Source organism: Callithrix jacchus, chromosome 8 (assembly GCF_049354715.1).
Source record: "Callithrix jacchus isolate 240 chromosome 8, calJac240_pri, whole genome shotgun sequence".
In the NCBI taxonomy this organism is placed as follows: domain Eukaryota; kingdom Metazoa; phylum Chordata; class Mammalia; order Primates; family Cebidae; genus Callithrix; species Callithrix jacchus.
Genome location: NC_133509.1, coordinates 65,834,766 through 65,852,126, shown reverse-complemented (window position 1 = coordinate 65,852,126; position 17,361 = coordinate 65,834,766). Strand labels below are relative to the sequence as shown.

The following is a 17,361-nucleotide window of genomic DNA, read 5'->3' as shown; positions in this document are numbered from 1 at the left end:
ACTCCAGCAGATTCTGCGAGATTAGCGCTACACCGGCCTCAAAACCGCACATCCGGGACATCTGAGACTTAGGAAGAGGCCCCGCCCCTAGAAGGAGGGGCCCCTGAGAGATTGGAGCAGTCCCTTCATCGCGCCCCGCCCCGTCTGCCGCGTCAGCGCGTCGCGGGAGGGGCCTGTGGCACTAGGCCTCGTAACTGTCCGGAAGCTACGGCGGCTTAAACCATGGCTGAGGGCAGCCGTATGCTACAGGCCCGGGCGCTCCTGCAGCAGTGCCTGCACGCCCGGTTGCAAATTCGCCCAGCCGATGGGGATGCCGCGGCCCAGTGGGTGGAGGTAACGTCAGCCCGGCCGCTCTCGTTACCCTCCGGCGTGGGAGGCGGGTTTTTTCCCCGTTATCTCGGTAACTCGTCCCCTCCGCGTCTCTCTCTGAGACCTGCGGTCAGGCCGCGGAGTTGCCAGGTCAGCCCGACGCTGCCCGCAGTGGCCTGACTGGCTGCGCTTGCCTTTTCGGTCCTGCACCACCGTTCTCCAGCGCCAGTCGTAGCCCCCGAGAAGAGCGCGTTTCCCTGCTTGGGGGTACCACGAGGATATGAAACTTAGTTCAGTGGACTTTATGCCTCATGTCCCAGACAGCTTGAAGCTCGTGGGCTGTGTTGGTCAGGGGCAAGCTAGTAGGTCAGGTTTGATGCAAGAGTTCATGATCTGCTTTGACTTATAGTCCTCAGATCGTGTCGAACTCCTCCTTAGTTTGACTTGGTCTTAGCATAGAAATGAGATTTCCTTAAAAAAAAAAATTCTATTTCAAGAAACCTTTTTAAAATTTTGATCTATTTCCAACTGAGATACAAAGACCATTACTGTTATAACAATGTTACATGTCATCAAACACATCTCTCCAAAGAATTTAAAACATGTATGTCACTGAATTCCTTCGACTCTCATACATCCTTTACTTTTTAAGACAGCCTGCCCCCACTGCATACAAAAACAAAAATTTTAAGGCCTCTGACATATTTTTGGAGTACACTGAAATGTAAGAAAAAAATTAGTTCATAATTAAGACTTTTGTAGGTACTCACTTCAGTGTAGCAAAATTTCATTCGCTCATCTTTTCTGCTGAGTTTGGTCCTAGATCTAGCATTTCTTAAAACAATTTCAGTTATTATTTGATATTCATTTTATTTATTTATTTATTTTGAGACGGAGTCTTGCTTCATCACCCAGGCTGGAGTGCAGTGGCAGGATCTCAGCTCACTGCAACCTCTTCCCCTGACGCCTCCCCGCCCCCGAGTTCAAACAGTTTTCAAACTACAGGCGTGAGCTACTACGCCCGGCTAATTTTTGTATTTTTAGTTTTGGCTTGGCTGGTCTCGAATTCCTGACCTCAGGTGAGCCACTTGCTTCAGCCTCCCAAAGTGCTGGGATTACAGGCCTGAGCTACTGCCCTTGGCCTACTTATTATTTTATAAATAGCACCCGTGAATTGTATGATGTGTGAGCAATTATTCTAAAATCAGAATCGGTTCCCCTGTGCTAATTTGGAAATATAACCATAGAAATTCCTGTATTCTTACCTCTTTCCTTTCCCAGAAATTCGTTTTTCTTATTTCTTATTTTTGTCATGATTTTTTTGAGGTCGTGATTTCTCTTCTTTATTTGAAATTTTATTCTTTTATTTTGCAATCCTATCTAAAGAATTAACTGGCCAGGCGCAATAATCCCAGCACTTTGGGAGGCCAGTGGATCACTTTAGGTCAGGAGTTCAAGACCAGCCTGGCCAACATGGTGAAATCCCATCTCTACTAAAAATACAAACATTAGCTGGGCGTCATGGCATGCACCTGTAATCCAAGTTACTCAGGAGGCTAAGGCAGGAGAATTGCTTGAACCCAGGAGGCAGAGGTTGCAGTGAGTGGAGATCACGTCATTGCACTCCAGCCTGAACCACAGAGTGAGACCTCCTCTCAAAAATAAATAAAAGAATCATCCATTTTTATAGCTGCCTCCAGACATCATAAATTCCAAAGTATCAGTCATTTAGTTTCCTTCCATGCTTATTTATCTTTTTTATGTTCTTCAGGCTACATCTCCTTATGCAAAATCACATACATTATTGCAGGCATCCAAACTATCAGTTTGTGTTTATAAACTTAAAAACTATTTTAAAGCCTTTCCCTTTGACTCCTACACACATGACTAAATTAGTTTAAAGAGGTGACAAGTAATTTAGATGGTGAGAAAAATATAAATTCTTTTCTCTTACGTCTTTTCTACTCCGCTCTATTATTAAAAGTTCTTGTGTTTTTAGAAACAGCATTTTTATTGTCAATATTTGAAGGTTATTTTCTTTGCTTGTTCTTAGTTTCACTCATTTTAGAACTTTGCTGTCACAGACTAATGTTTTTCTTCCTGGTAAGTGAACTTTTTAAAGGTACAGTGAGAATTCTCTGTTTTTTTTTATATATTTGAAATGTTTTATACCAAAGAAGTTACAAGGAGAGTGATTTTTGACTTGAAGTCACAACTTAAGATCTGTTATGGAATAAATGAAAGACAGATACCTTAATGAGGAGATAATGTGGTAAGTGGAAAGAACAGGTATCTTTCTGCAAATGATTAGGTATTTAATTCTGACATTGCATGTGTCTGAATATAAATATGCTTAAGATTAAGGGAGACCTGTGGGGATCACTCCTGTGTGAGGCCCCTAGAAAATGGGCCTCACCATCTGGTGAGCTTGAGCCCGGACACAGATCCCCGGTTGGGGGAGTCGAGCTGAGGGAAAGCAGGAACCGAGAGAGGAACTATATGTTATTCAAAATAGTCAACAGTCATTACTTTATGGATATGAGGACTTGGGAGGCATTGTGGCTACTTTCGGCTTCTCATGGTTTATTGTCTCATTGTGTTCATTTTGGACCCCTGTTACCTCCATTGCAAAATATTAACTTAAATATTAACACTTGGTAACTTACTTACCGTAACTTACAGGGCATAACTGTAACTTACCATGGCTTACAGGGCGTGACTGTAATCTACTTACCTTGACCTATTGGGCGTAACCTACTTACTGGAAGTAACCTACTTACTGCGCTTAACTTACTTACTGGGTGTAACTTGCTTACTGTAACTTAAGTACGTTAATCTGGTGTAAACAACTTTAACTTCAGAAAAGTATATAATGAAACACATTGCAAAAATAAAATTGCTGCATGAGCATAGCGCATGTAGCCCTCCAGACCTCGCCTTTTCTATCTCCTTTTTTTTCTGGCACGCGCTCTCTTCCAGGTTTGGGACCCTCTCGCTGGATGAGATTCCCGGGCTCGCGTTCAGTTCACAACATAAGATTTTGATTCATAATGAAAACAATACTAGTGGAGAGGCCTGTGACAGTAGTGCAAATATCTGTAATAACTTGCCAGCTTCTCATGGGTATACAGTGGAGGCCCTTGCCTATTGTTTCAGTAGCACAATTGCATTTTTTAAAACTCACCTATTTTCCAGGTTGATAAATCAAGTGTGAGTGCAGAGCTGCATTTACATTTATCTAGAAAATTCTTTAGATAACTCATAGAGCCTGGAACATATAGTTGAATGTTAATGTAATCAACAGATAAATTGAATCCCTATCATATACAAAACAGCCTGTAAAGCGCTTTGGAAGTTAAAATGTGAAATAAATTGTGCCTCTGCCCTTAAGTTTATTTTTACATACTCATTTAATAAACACTAATATAGCAATTACTATGAACCAGGCACTGTTTTTGAAGTACAAGTATTAAGTCATTTATTCGTCCTAATAGCTCCTGGAGTCAAGGTTAATTTACAGAATCAAAAAATCTAATGATTCACTCAGAAGCAGAATCAAAGTCACTATTCAAGTGTCTCTTTTCTGTATAGTCTCTGTCCTACCTGATCTAAGAAATATCCAGGTCATTATGTAAAACAAGTAAGTCTATTTTCCTGATAACAACCAACCTTTTAATGTAGACCTTATTATCACAAATGCAGTTTTCAAGTCCTACTCATGTTTATTTAAAGAATTAACAACAACAACAGATAATTGGACAGTTTCCTGGAGTTTACAGAAATAGAATCAGACCCTTATTTTCATTATCAGTAAGTAAGTGGATTAGGGGAAATACAGATGATGTCAAAAGACATCAGTCACATGTTGTTTATAATGGGGTCCACCAAACAAAATGTTTCTTAGTCTCAGTCTGTCAGCCTTACTTACTGATGAAATGGCTGGTTGATAGTCTTAATGATGTTGAACGTTAACTTGTCTTCACTCCTCTTGGCTATATTTTAAACTTAATTTTTGAAAAAATAACTGAGATGATTGGAACTTGAAAAATATTTTGTTTTTTTCACATGAGAAATCTTTGGTAAAGTTCATTTTCTGTGCTTTTAACCTCTCTGTCTATAGTATTAATAGCTGTGAAATTTTACTCATTTAGCCCTGTATCTTTGTAGATATCGTTGTAATCTGAGTTTACTGGTGATTTCTTATAGGTTCAGAAAGCATTGGTGATCTACGTATGCTTTTTCAAGGGAGCTGATAAAGAACTTCTTCCCAAAATGGGTATGTGTTTGATTTTGTTGCCCTTTTTTTTTTTTTTTTTTTTTTTTGAGACAGAGTCTCGCTCTGTCACCCAGACTGAAGTACAGTGGTGCAATCTAGGCTCACTGCAACATCCGCCTCCTAGGTTCAAGTGATTCTCCTTCCTCAGCCTCCCAAGTAGCTGGGACTACAGGCGTGCACCACCACGCCCAGCTAATTTTTTGTATTTTTAGTAGAGACAGGGTTTCGCCATGTTAGCCAGGATGGTCTTGATCTCCTAACCTCGTGATCTGCCTGCCTTGGCCTCCCAAAGTGCAGGGATTACAGGCGTGAGCCACTGCACCCGGCCAATTTTGTTTCCTTTTTCAGAGTGAGAGGTCAAGTGCAGTGGCTAACACCTGTAATCCCAGCACATTAGGAGGCCTAGGCAGGTGAATTGCTTGAACCCAGGAATTGGAGGCCAGCCTGGGCAAAATAGTAAGACCTCTTCCCTACAAAAAAAATACACATAATTAGCCAGGTTTGGTGACCTGTGCCTATGGTCCTAGCTACTTAGGAGGCCGAGGCTGGAAGATTACTTGAGACCAGGAGGTCCAGGCAGCAGTGAGCCAAGATGGCACTACTTCAACCTGGACAACAGAGCAACACCTGTCTCAGAAAAAAAAGTGAGAAAGAATAGTAATGGACAAATGAACCAGAAGGGACAAGAAGCAACAGTCTTTTTTCCTCCCCTTTTATTTATTTATTTATTTATTTTATTTTTTTATTAAAGATGAGGTTTCTCCATGATGGCCAGGCTGGTCTTGAACTCCTGACCTCAGGTGATCCATCCACCTCGGCCTCCCAAAGTGCTAGGAGTACAGGCGTGAGCCACCGCGCCCAGCCTTCCTCCCCTTTTATTTTTAAAATAATAATTTTACACATTTGTGGGATACAGAGTGATAGTTTTATACTGTATACAATGTATAACAATCAAACCAGATAAGCATTATCCCAAACATTTGTTATTTGTGTTGTGAACATTTAAAATCCTTTCTTCTAGATTTTTGAAAGTATACAATAAATTATAGTTAGCCATATTTATCTTACAGTGCTGCAGAACACCAGAACTCATTCCTCCTATCTAGCTATAATTTTGTATCCATTAACCAATCTCTGCCCATCCTAAGAAGCACAATCTTAAATTGTGCTGATTAAGTTATTAATTACTTAGCTCTGTCAAGTGTTTTTGGCTTTAGCTATTTGCTTGTTTCAAAGTTTAAAGTAAGCAAGTATGGTGGAATTCTTTTGAAACATCGCAGCATTTCAGATGACTTACAAATTGATTTAGAAGAGTGTACACACATATGCATACACGCAATACACTTCAGCCAAGGATACAGAAACTTCTTGGAAATAGGGTGGTCACATAGGGAGAAACAGATGCTGCAATTCTTAATATAGTTTCCTTTATCCCCCAGGGTCCCTAACAGAGGAAGTAGATGATGTAGTATATATAAGATATGGGTCTCATCAAATCTGGACAACTCAAGCTTATATCATTATTATGGAAGAATTTGAATTAGCCATGTATGCACTTCTTTGTGGAAATAAGTATAGATATAAGGTTCTCCTGAATCTTGAGCCAGATTCATTGTCATCTTAGCCATACCTCCTCCAAGGACATAGAAAACAGAGTCAATGTTCAGCAGTCTCTGAACAGTAATTTATCTACCTGCAGCTTTCTAGTTTCCTGGACAGGCAATAGCATTGGACAGTGATATATATATATATACATACACACAGTATCTCACATGGCTATAGCATTTCAGGTGATAATTACCTAGGTTCAGATATACCAAATCAAATCATATACCCTCTCAAGACAGTATTTGGATATAGCAATTATGTCCAAAAACAAACAAACATCCAAACCTGAAATAAAAGAAGGTATCCTTAAAGATGGGAACAGGTTGTATTCTCCTCATTAGTAAAGGACAGCATCCATTAGTTGGATTAATAAGAATGACTAATTATACAAATATGCAGTTGAAGCCTACAGAAGTTAACCTAGAAGAATGTCAAGGGCAAATAGGGCAATGAGGAAGAGCTTGGACATAAAGCTAAAACTCCAAGAGGGAATTTTATACTGATATATCAAACATGTCTGACAACTTTGTCAAAAGATGAAAACCAGATTTAAGAGACTTTGATAGGTGAGAATAGAAAGCCAGTAACTGCAATAGTTTGAAATTTGAATCTAGAAGATAATAAGGAACCTTTGAAGGGTTAAGAACATAATGTTCTGATCTGAAGAAGAAAGTAAAAAATGAAAAACAAAGAACATAATGTAATGAGGACTCCTATTATAGAGAATAATTTGTCTGATCCTAATGCTAGAGTGTTAGACATTCTGTCCACTTTCCTAAATTAATATTTTGCCTTGGATTAAATCTTTTTGGGCCATAAAAAATGTAGAAATCTTCAAAAACAGGAAGTTTTTGTCATTCTGACTTAAGATTGACTTCCTAAAGTTGTCTTATGGAGTCTCAAATGGTTCTTCAGCATAATAGGATGAAATATGCCTACCACATCCAAACTGCATGTTGTTTTTTTAGTGATTAAATCCTGTGTGCTTCCATATCTGTCTTTGTGAGTTAACTTTAAATATATGCATAAGATTGTGGTAAATTTAAAACACCAAGGAATTCCACCCTAACTCTTGTAGCAGATAGTCTAACAATATCTAACATGATTTTTTATATCATGATTCTTAGTAAAGAAATATATGACTCTAAGAATCACATTCTGCTCATTTGACTTGTAAGCAAAATAAGTGCATCTATTATTGATAGCATTAGCTTGTACTTCCCTCTATTCCAGTAGGTTAAGTAAGTCAATGTGATGGGATTCTCTTAAATTTCACCTCATATTTATTACATAGATTCAGATATTTCCAATCAAAGCATATATCCCTTGAGAATATAATAATCAGTTACATCTATAAAATCCAAAATAGCATAGCTAACATAGAGATGTGTAGAATCTTCCTCAATTCATCTTCAATATAATTGGACTGAGAGCCAGAGACATGTCAAAGCTTAACATCCCATATACATCATTAAGAGATACTTGATTAATAACCTGTTTTAGAATATTTGAGTTTCCAACATGCCATTAATTCATTGTCTCGTTTTAATTCTGCTTACTGGTTCTACATTGTATTTATGTACATACTGATATTTGTATACCAACAGCATTAACTGAACTCTCAGGTATAGCCAGTAGAGGGAGGTACGTGGAAATTAATATATCGTAGCATTACCTCTCAAGCCTGTTATTCCAAAATTGCCTACTTAACTCTCACTAGCCTGAGGCCTAGAGAGCTAGATAGTGATTTCCAGTGCAATGTAGTGCTCCAGAAAGTTAAGTTTCCTTACAGGCAGTCAATAAAGACTGCTGGCTAAACAGCAAAGTCCTATGTGTAATAGAGAAAAACTAGAGGTATTAAAAAATAAATGTTAGTTAAGTGAAAATTGATGATGCTTAATGCCTAGCTTAGGAATTCATTTGAGAGTTGACGTTGGCAGGTATTTTCCAGTTTAATTCTATGATTTGTAGAGAGGGGCAACCACATGAATATTTACTACAGACTCTCTATTAATTAAAACCATTAATTACCCCAACAGAAAGCATGCCTTTTAAAACCTAATTTGAGGGCAGGTGTCTTGAGGTTTGTATAGTTCCTTCTACCATTTGTCCTCTCAGGACTATTCTTTGCAAACAGAGGTCAATTTATACCTTTATAGAGGTAGGGAGACCCTAAGTCTCTTTATATTAGATACTTCTTTTGCTTACTGTTTTGAAAATGGTTAATGTTAAGGTATAAAGGTGTTCTAAGTTTAGGCTTTTAGCTATACATGGATACTTACGGCGGTTTCAACACTTTTTATTAACTGTAAGAAATATCGGCCGGGCGCGGTGGCTCAAGCCTGTAATCCCAGCACTTTCGGAGGCCGAGGCGGGTGGATCACGAGGTCAACAGATCGAGACCATCTTGGTCAACATGGTGAAACCCCGTCTCTACTAAAATTACAAAAAATTAGCTGGGCACGGTGGTGCGTGCCTGTAATCCCAGCTGCTCGGGAGGCTGAGGCAGGAGAATTGCCTGAACCCAGGAGGCGGAGATTGCAGTGAGCCGAGATCGCGCCATTGCACTCCAGCCTGGGTAACAAGAGCGAAACTCTATCTCAAAAAAAAAAAAAAAAAAAAAAGAAATATCATAAATGCTATAAAAATAATATCACATTTTTATATGTATAGGAAGATAGTATAGGTAGCTTTATATCTTTTAATTTACTTTTTCAGTTGTACCAATGAATTTCTGATGATTCCTGCTTTCACCTTTACCCTTCTGTCATGGGTTATATTTATAAGATGATTAGTCCATATATTTATAAAATGATTAGCCATGTTAATATTGCCTTTAAGGTTATTAAACAACAAAATTAAGTGGTTTATAATGGGATTGAACCAGGAACCTTTGTCTCCGCTTAAAAGTCTTGGCAGCTAAGTTTAAAATAATAACTGCACTAAAATTTTTATTTGATATCCCACTATAAAGCACAATTTGGTGTGAGGAGGATTTATCCTCGTCTTTTTCTGTGGAATTTATTTATGAAATAAAAGGAACAGGAAGGTATAATATTCTCATGTATTCTCCCAGGAGAACAATATTTGAGGTTCCAGTGTAAGTTAATTTTTTAGACCTCTCTGGATGAATTTATTGTTAGGTGATCTTAACTGCCAAGTCAAATTTAAAATATCATACCATTTTCTGCATGAAATTTCTTTATTTTTCATGCTTAGATTATTTAGCTTAGTGAAGCAGTATTTTAAATCTAGAGACTGGGTTAGAAGTATGAGCTGACAAACTGAATTTTAAACATGAAATTTGCTGACTAATTAAAAACTTGATGGCTTTCTTCATCTTTGTTTTTCACTTTAAAATGTTTTGCCTTTCTTCCTTACCCAGTTAATACACTGTTAAATGTGAAATTAAGTGAAACAGAAAATGGCAAGCAAGTCTCTATATTGGATCTACCTGGCAACATTCTTATTATCCCTCAAGCTACCCTTGGAGGAAGACTAAAAGGAAGAAACATGCAATATCACTCTAACTCTGGAAAAGAAGAAGGGTTTGAACTTTACTCTCAATTTGTTACTCTGTGTGAAAAAGAAGTAGCTGCTAATAGCAAGTGTGCTGAAGCTGGAGTTGTAGTGGAACATGGCACTTATGGGAATAGGCAGGTGTTAAAGCTAGACACCAACGGACCATACACACACTTAATTGAGTTTTGAAAATGAAAACCTAGTTTCTATAGCTGTTTTCTGGTATGAAATGATCTAAAGTATAATTAGATTTTATTACCCTTCATCTTGAATATACTAATCTTCAGCATTTTTAGCTAAGAAAATCTTGGGTTTCATATATAATTCTATAACCTGCTTATCGGATGACTTTGCCAAGTCACCTAAACTCTGGATCTCAGTCGCCTTTTGTCCTACATTCCTCTACCCTTCTACTTGAAAATTTGAAATATGCTGTGTATTCACTTCATAGTCATTAAGGAAATGTTCTTAATTGTGTTTTGTTTTGTTTGAGACAGAGTTTTGCTCTTGTTGCCCAGGCTGGAATGCAATGGCGCGGTCTTGGCTCACCACAACCTCCACCTCCCAGATTCAAGCAATTCTCCTGCCTCAGCCTCCCGAGTAGCTGAGATTATAGGCATGCGCCACCATGCCTGGCTAATTTTGTATTTTTAGTAGAGATGAGGTTTCTCCATGTTGGTCAGGCTGGTCTTGTACTGCCAGCCTCAGGTGACCTGCCCACCTCAGCCTCCCACAGTGCTGGGATTACAGGCATGAGCTCCTGCACCCAGCCATCTTAATTGTTTTTAAAAGATTATGTGCAGTTTTAGCATTTTGCAATGTCTTATACCATCAAATTTGTATAGCATGTAATAAAAATAACAATTTCTATTAAAATTAGGTAAACTTCAGTACAGCCTAATTGTAAATTTGTTAATTTTATTTACTACTGCAGTTCTCTATATTTCCATATGTGATTCACCATTTCTTTTAATAATACACATGCAAATGTAATATAGATCTCCTCCAACCATCCTGTCCCACAGCACCCCCGAGTGAAGGTGGCTGTTTACAAGCCAGAAAGAAAGTAGTCACCAGAAACAGACCCTGACACCCTTATCTTGAACTTCTAACCACCAGAACTGTGAGGAAATAAACTTGTGTTGTTTAAACCACCCAGTCCTATGTTATTTAGTTAGGGCAGTCTGAACTATGACAGTGTTATAAGATAGACAGCTAGTAAGGTAAACTTTTCAAAGGCAAGAGAGGAAAATACACAAGAAATTGAAAAAATAATTAAGTCAATAAGAGGTAATATTCAGTTTTGGCAAACTCCTCTGACTTGGTTTGAAAAGGTGTTTTTTTTTAAAGAGTAAAAACCAAATAATTCTCATTGACAAAAAAGGTAAATAAATAAACATCCTAAGTAGCTGCTGAAATTTTTGTTGTGTCTAATGGTTTCTTTAGGTCTGTCTTCCTAACATACTTAAAATTTTTATCATGAAAAAATTCTATTTTCTCTATACCCTTCCTGTACTATTCTATTTTGGAACTAGAGAATCAATAACTGGCTTAGTAATTAGCTCATTGTCCTTAACTTTTGCTTTATTGATTCATGATACACTTATTAAAATGTAATAAACTATTCATAAACTTGCAAACTCCAGCTGTCTCACAGCTTCTCCAAAGAGGTATGTATGTCTTTCAAAAAGATTATGTTACCTATTTTAAAACATTTTGATTTTATTTGTAGGTGAAATGCTGACTCATAGCTCTTGATTGCTGTTTTAGAGTTCAGGCAGTCCTCTCTAAAAAATGTTCTTGAGGTACCTGGGAAGAGTAACAATTTCAGGTACATGAAGGGTTATTAAGCAGAAGGTCATAGCCATCTTTGCTTAATTTCCAGGGAGACTACAGCAAGGGAAAAGGCAAATGAAGTCGTGGATATGAAAATAGCTATACCTTGGTTTTTGTAGCTCTTCCAGCCCAATGTGTTCAAAGAATCTTCAATAGATATTCTACTTTCACAGTATATGTATGATGAGGATAGCACTGTGAAAAGTTAGACAATGCTTAAGGAATTTTCCCAAGGTCACACAAAGGGGAGGACTAATTTCTATTTTCTTGACTTTCTTGTAGTGAGAGTTGTTAAAAATTGAAATTGATCTTGATAAATTCCTAGCATCTCTCAATTTGGAACACTTGAGAAAGAATGGCCAATAAATTGGTTTATCTACTAAATTAGGAGCAGACAGGGTTGAACCTAATTTAGGCACTTTCCGCCTTTGTTTTTCTAAGATTCTAGAATCTTTCAAGTAGAATATCTAAATACAGGTACTATTTTATCTGCCAATTTAGAAACCTCTGGATTCAGTTATAGAAAATAATGTGTATAAGACACAATGGATATGGTTTAATAGCTTGAGTACCTTCATATAAAGTAAAATCAAATATACTTTTACCATTCTTTCATGAGTTCAAGTCATAAAGTAAAGTTTACCATTTATGAATAATATTGTACTAATGATGATTTCTTGACTCCATAATGAAAACTTATCAATATTATAAAATCCTTTGTGCCATTTGTTTTAGAAAAGAAATCACATTGATGTTATAATAGAACAATGTCATGTCAGATTTTTACTATCTGATTAACATTGCAGAGGACCTGATTTCTTATAATATAGTTAATTATATAGCAAAAAAAGATAATGAAATTCCAGTGTACTTAGAACTGTCTTGCCTATTAATTTATTGAAATAAGGCTAATTTCTTAAAGGGAAGAACTACTAGAAAAGTAACATTTTCATTCTGAAGTCATCCCTTGATGACTTTAAACAGTTATTTTGGTGGTCTTATAGTTATTCTCCCTACCTCCTGTTTCTCCTATGCCTATTCCTTTTCTGTAGACCATCTCCAAGGTTACATTCCCAGAACGTCTTTCTCTATGATATTCTACTCTTAGAAACTTTCATAACTCCTGTTTATCTACAGGACAAAGTCTAATCTTCTGAGATTGGTATCAGCATTCTATATGCTCCTTAGGAGTGAATGAAATAACTCAGGGAGATCTGTAGAGGACTAAAATCAAAATCTTATGAAATAACATGTAAAGAATGGGCAAAGTATGAGAGGCCAGAGGAGAAGATAGAGAGTCAGAGAGAACCAGAAAAGCGCATTGTTAAGCACATTCACTCAAGATGTAAACAGTGACAAAGTCAATGCTAAATAACAAAGAAAAATTGGATGAAATTAAATGTTTTCACAGCATACAGGGAATTGGGGTATTTGCAACAGTTAATAGTAGAGTTTCTTAATCATTTGTCCTGGGGTGGAGTGTCTCAAAGAGTGTCCATGTACCGGAATCACCTGGGGACCCTGTTCAGATGCAGTTTTTTGGGACCATCCCAAACATGCTAAATTCGAATCGCAGGAGTTAAAATCTGTCTAGTCACCAGTCTTCCCCCCGGGATGATTTTTGTGTACACTGGACTCCCAGAACCACTGTTACCCAGAATGAAGCCCAGATTTCTAAGGCTAGTATCATGGTTTATAATGTGGCTCCAGCTCACCTTTCTAACCTTTTCTCCCACTACTCCTCTATAAAAATTCTCCAGTATAGCTCTATTTGTACTTTTCTTATTGTTTTTCTTTTCTTTTCTTTTTTTTTTTTTTTTTTTTGAAACAGAGTTTCATTCTTGTTGCCCAGGCTGGAGTGCAATGGCACAATCTTGGCTTAGCGCAACCTCCACCTCCAGGGTTGAAGTAATTCTCTTAGCCTTCCCAGTACCTGGGATTACAGGTGTACGCCACCACACCTGCCTAATTTTATATTTTTAGTAGAGACAGGGTATCTCCATGTTGGTCAGGCTGGTCTCGAACTCCTGACCTCAGGAGATCCGCCCCTCTGCCTCCCAAAGTGCTGGGATTACAGGTGTGAACCATTGTGCCCAGCCTATTTTGTATTTTTCTTAGATCGTGCCCTTCTCTAACTTGCTCTTTTCTCTACTCTAAATTCATTATTACTCAGTGTCTTCTGACCCCATAATTTATTCTGCCTCTATCACCTTTGGCATTATGATTGTGCCAGTCTTGATACTTGTGATGTATTTTATATGATTAAGTTAATCATATGACTTTAATTTTTTATATTAATGTGTCTTGACCGCAAGAGTATAATATTGGGCATAGACAGTATAATGGTAGGCAGAGATAGTACAGTGTGTTAGTGTACATAATACAGTGTGTTTACACTATACTGTATCTTCCTACCATTATATCGTCTAAGCCCTATCTCTACTAAAAATACAAAACTTAGCTGGGCATGGTGGCAGGCATCTATAATACCAGCTACTCAGAAGGCTGAGGTAGGACAATCGCTTGAACCTGGGAGGTAGAGGTTGCACTGAGCCAAGATCACGCCACTGCACTCCAGCCTGGGGAACAGAGCAATACTCTGTCTCAAAATAAGAAAAGAAAAAAAACCTGTATTTGAGTCTTTTCATAAAGCAAACTTTTTTTTTCTTGCAAAACACCTCAAATTTTACTCATGGTACAAAAGTATTTAATAAGTGACATCAGTACAGAAAAACACAGAGCTTATAGCTTTTCCTTTAAAACCAGAATGGCCAAGTGAAAAGTCAGTACAGATTCTTATTTTTACTATTAAAAAAAGTCAAAGGGACACACTGGGAATTTGACTACTATGTTTTTTTCTTTCTAGAGATGACATACATGTTTTCTGATAAGTCATCTAACACACATTGCACTACACCAAAGCAGACAAACAGCCAGTAAAGCTGTGTTCTACCTGCTACTCATGCTGGGCTGGACAGTGGAACACCATCTTGGTAGGAGAAATTTTGACAGGAAAAAACTGCAGTCCCTACCTAATCCAGACAACCTAACAAACTGGTTTATACAGAAAGGATTTTCAGCAAACATGCATGCACACTAACATGCTATAAGAATATGTTTTAGTCTATTTATAGCACACTGCATACATTCATCGGTGCCTAGTAACATAGGAACGAACGCCAATGTAGAAAGCAGTTTTGCCTTCACAGCACTAATAACTAAAAAGCTCACCGCATATAATACTTTGATCTTTTACGTGGATAATCATGGAAGTTCCAAGATCACATCCACTAGGTTAGCCTGAGTATTCATGTATAAAAATATTTTTTTTTCAAAAATAATGCTTAAAAGAGACTTCTAGAAACAGTGGGGAATAAATCAGAACCAGAAGACAGTGACACTAGGACTGGAAATGTTAGGACTAGGGGTGGCTTTTCAAGTGGAGCTTTTATGCAGAAGACGTCTCTTTCTGTTGATTCCTACAGCCGAGAAAAGCTGTAATCACAGGAGAGTCCAAAATCTCAAGATAAGCTAGAGTAACACCCTAGATAAATGGGAACCCCACTGAGGCTGAAGTACGGAAACCATGACCCATGTGAAAAAAGGGGTGCAAGTGCACAAAAAGATTCATGCCAAGCCTGCTGGGACAGGGGGTGGTGACGACAGGTTAGTCCACACACACCAGCATGTATGCTAGGGAAAGCCTCCCCGCACCCCCCCGCCGCCCCAGGAGGAGTGCCTGACATGGGCTCACTCCAGAAGCGTGTGACTCAGAAGCTCCTGAGAGAGGTGACTACTTGAGGAGGAGAGGAGTACTATGGTAAATGAATTCAAGAAGGTGTTTCAGGAGAAAGAGGTCAAGGAGAGGTTAGGTCATTTTGGTTTTGACGTATCAATAGTTAACATACACGAAGAGTTACATAACAGAGTCAGTCTTTTTAAGATGTATTTCTGTCATCATGAGCTGAGCCTATTGGGCCGGTGATATCCAGAATGATCCCATTCATTGGCTGGAGGCAGGACCTAGTGCTGCAGATTGTTCGCAGAAGCTGGCACAGATGATGATTTGCACAAGGATGTCAACACTAAGCCACTGCTTAAATCCAGTCCTCGGCTTTCTTTTTCTGCTCTGTAGTCCAAAAACATTTCTTTAAAACTCTGAAAATCTGTAAAGGTGAGCAGCATGTCAAATATGTCAACAGCTACTTCATCTTTATGGTGCTGTAATGTTGTGGTGAAAGCTGCCATGTTGAATCCAGGAATTCGCTCCAGCAGCTGTTCTTCAATATATTTTTCTACCAGAGAAATGTATTCATTAAAAACAGGTGTGTAAGTGAGTTTATTCTCTTCCGTGTCTTCAAACTCCAGGTAGTACTTGTCCATGAAATTTCTCTGTAATCACTGGAACTCGTCATCCACGATAATGTCCAACCACAGCATCAAATTCTGCATCAGAGGCGGAAGAGAAAGCGCAAAGCTCTCTTCTTCTAAGGCATCCATCGCCCCCGCCCCGCGTAGGCTCCTACCCCGACCGCGGCCCAACCTACAAGCAGGGCGCGGCGGCCGGCCTGGTTAAGGCCTCTGAGCCAAGACCAAGACGGCTCACTGCCCGGTCGGGTCAGCGCCTGCGCGCCAGACCTGTCCCTGGGTACTCGGCTGCCGCCACGCGCCAGCCCGGCCTCTAGGCCCCGCCCGGCCCTCTGCAGTCGTCGACGCCGCCGCAGGTCCAGGCCTCGGTGACTGCTCTAAAGTAAACTTTTTATGACACAAAAATGTCTTAATTTATTTGGTTTACAAATCTGAATTTTGATGAAACAAGCTTTATTAAAACTCTTCTATATTTAATCACAAAATAAAGCAGTTATGTGGAATACATCACAAATAGCCAACTTTGAGATAAATATGACTCTACTTTTTACTGGACTTTTCCATGTGAATGAATTCTTCACACTGGGTTAGTCAGCATTTTTCTCTAAAGAAGCTTAATAAAATTTGACCTATTACATCAGCCTTTTATCTGAATGTGAAAAGAAGACTTTATGTGGAGAATGCCCCACACCCTGTACAACAGTATCTGAGAACCATTAGCTATTATTGCTATAAACATTTGATGTTGGGAAAGTAATTGTGGGCTTTTTTTTTTTTTAAAGAGAAGGTATGGAGTTTTTTTAGAAAATGTCTGATCATACTAGCAGAAATGTAATCCTTGGCTCCAACTTTCAGATACTGTTTACTTCAGCCTTGTACTAATGTAGACAGGCTAAGGCCACTTTCTATTCCTGGCATTCTTCTGATTTCCTTAGCAGCCCCAAGGTATGTCTATGAGCAAACATGATCTTTAAAGTTTAGTTTGCTCAATGCCTGCATTATCTTTTCTTCTGATTACATTCTGAAAGTCCTCAGGGCTTTTATTTCTTTTCTTTTCTTTTTATATTTTTTTGAGACAGTCTCACTGTTGCCCAGGCTGGAGTGATCTCAGTGTGATCTCTGCTCACTGCAACCTCTACCTCCCAGGTCAAGTGATTCTCCTGCCTCAGCCTCCCAACCAGCTAAGATTACACGTGCGCACCACCACCCCTGGCTGATTTAGCATTTTTTGTAGACAAAGGGTTTCACCATGTTGGCCGGGCTGGTCTCTATCTCCTGACCTCAAGAGATCCACCCACCTCAGCCTCAAAAGTGTTGGGATTACAAGTGTGAGCCACCCCACCCATCACAGGGCTTTTATTTCTTTCATTATATACACATTCTCCTTTTAAAACCCATATGTTGAAAATGTTCTAACACTTGCTTAATACTGCATCATAGAT

General features: G+C 38.6%; 1 protein-coding gene and 1 pseudogene across 1 annotated transcript; one reads left to right on the top strand and one right to left on the bottom strand.

The window, feature by feature from the left end:
- The first annotated feature begins 217 nt into the window (after nt 1-217).
- Nucleotides 218-11,133, top strand: DTD2 (D-aminoacyl-tRNA deacylase 2). Its single transcript, XM_002753792.7, has 3 exons — nt 218-333; nt 4,516-4,585; nt 9,579-11,133. Exons 1-3 carry the CDS (start codon nt 223-225, stop codon nt 9,902-9,904), a joined length of 507 nt encoding a protein of 168 aa, XP_002753838.1. The 5' UTR covers nt 218-222; the 3' UTR covers nt 9,905-11,133.
- A 4,326-nt stretch (nt 11,134-15,459) lies between these two features.
- LOC144577381 (ADP-ribosylation factor-like protein 2-binding protein pseudogene) lies at nt 15,460-16,162 on the bottom strand (annotated as a pseudogene).
- Nucleotides 16,163-17,361: the final 1,199 nt, after the last annotated feature.

Excerpts from the sequence above, each read along its gene's own strand:
- DTD2 (XM_002753792.7), top strand. The coding sequence starts at position 223 with ATGGCTGAGGGCAGCCGTATGCTACAGGCCCGGGCGCTCCTGCAGCAG. Across the intron at positions 334-4,515 it reads CCGCGGCCCAGTGGGTGGAG|GTTCAGAAAGCATTGGTGAT; the intron begins GTAACGTCAGCC and ends GATTTCTTATAG. Across the intron at positions 4,586-9,578 it reads AGAACTTCTTCCCAAAATGG|TTAATACACTGTTAAATGTG; the intron begins GTATGTGTTTGA and ends TTCCTTACCCAG.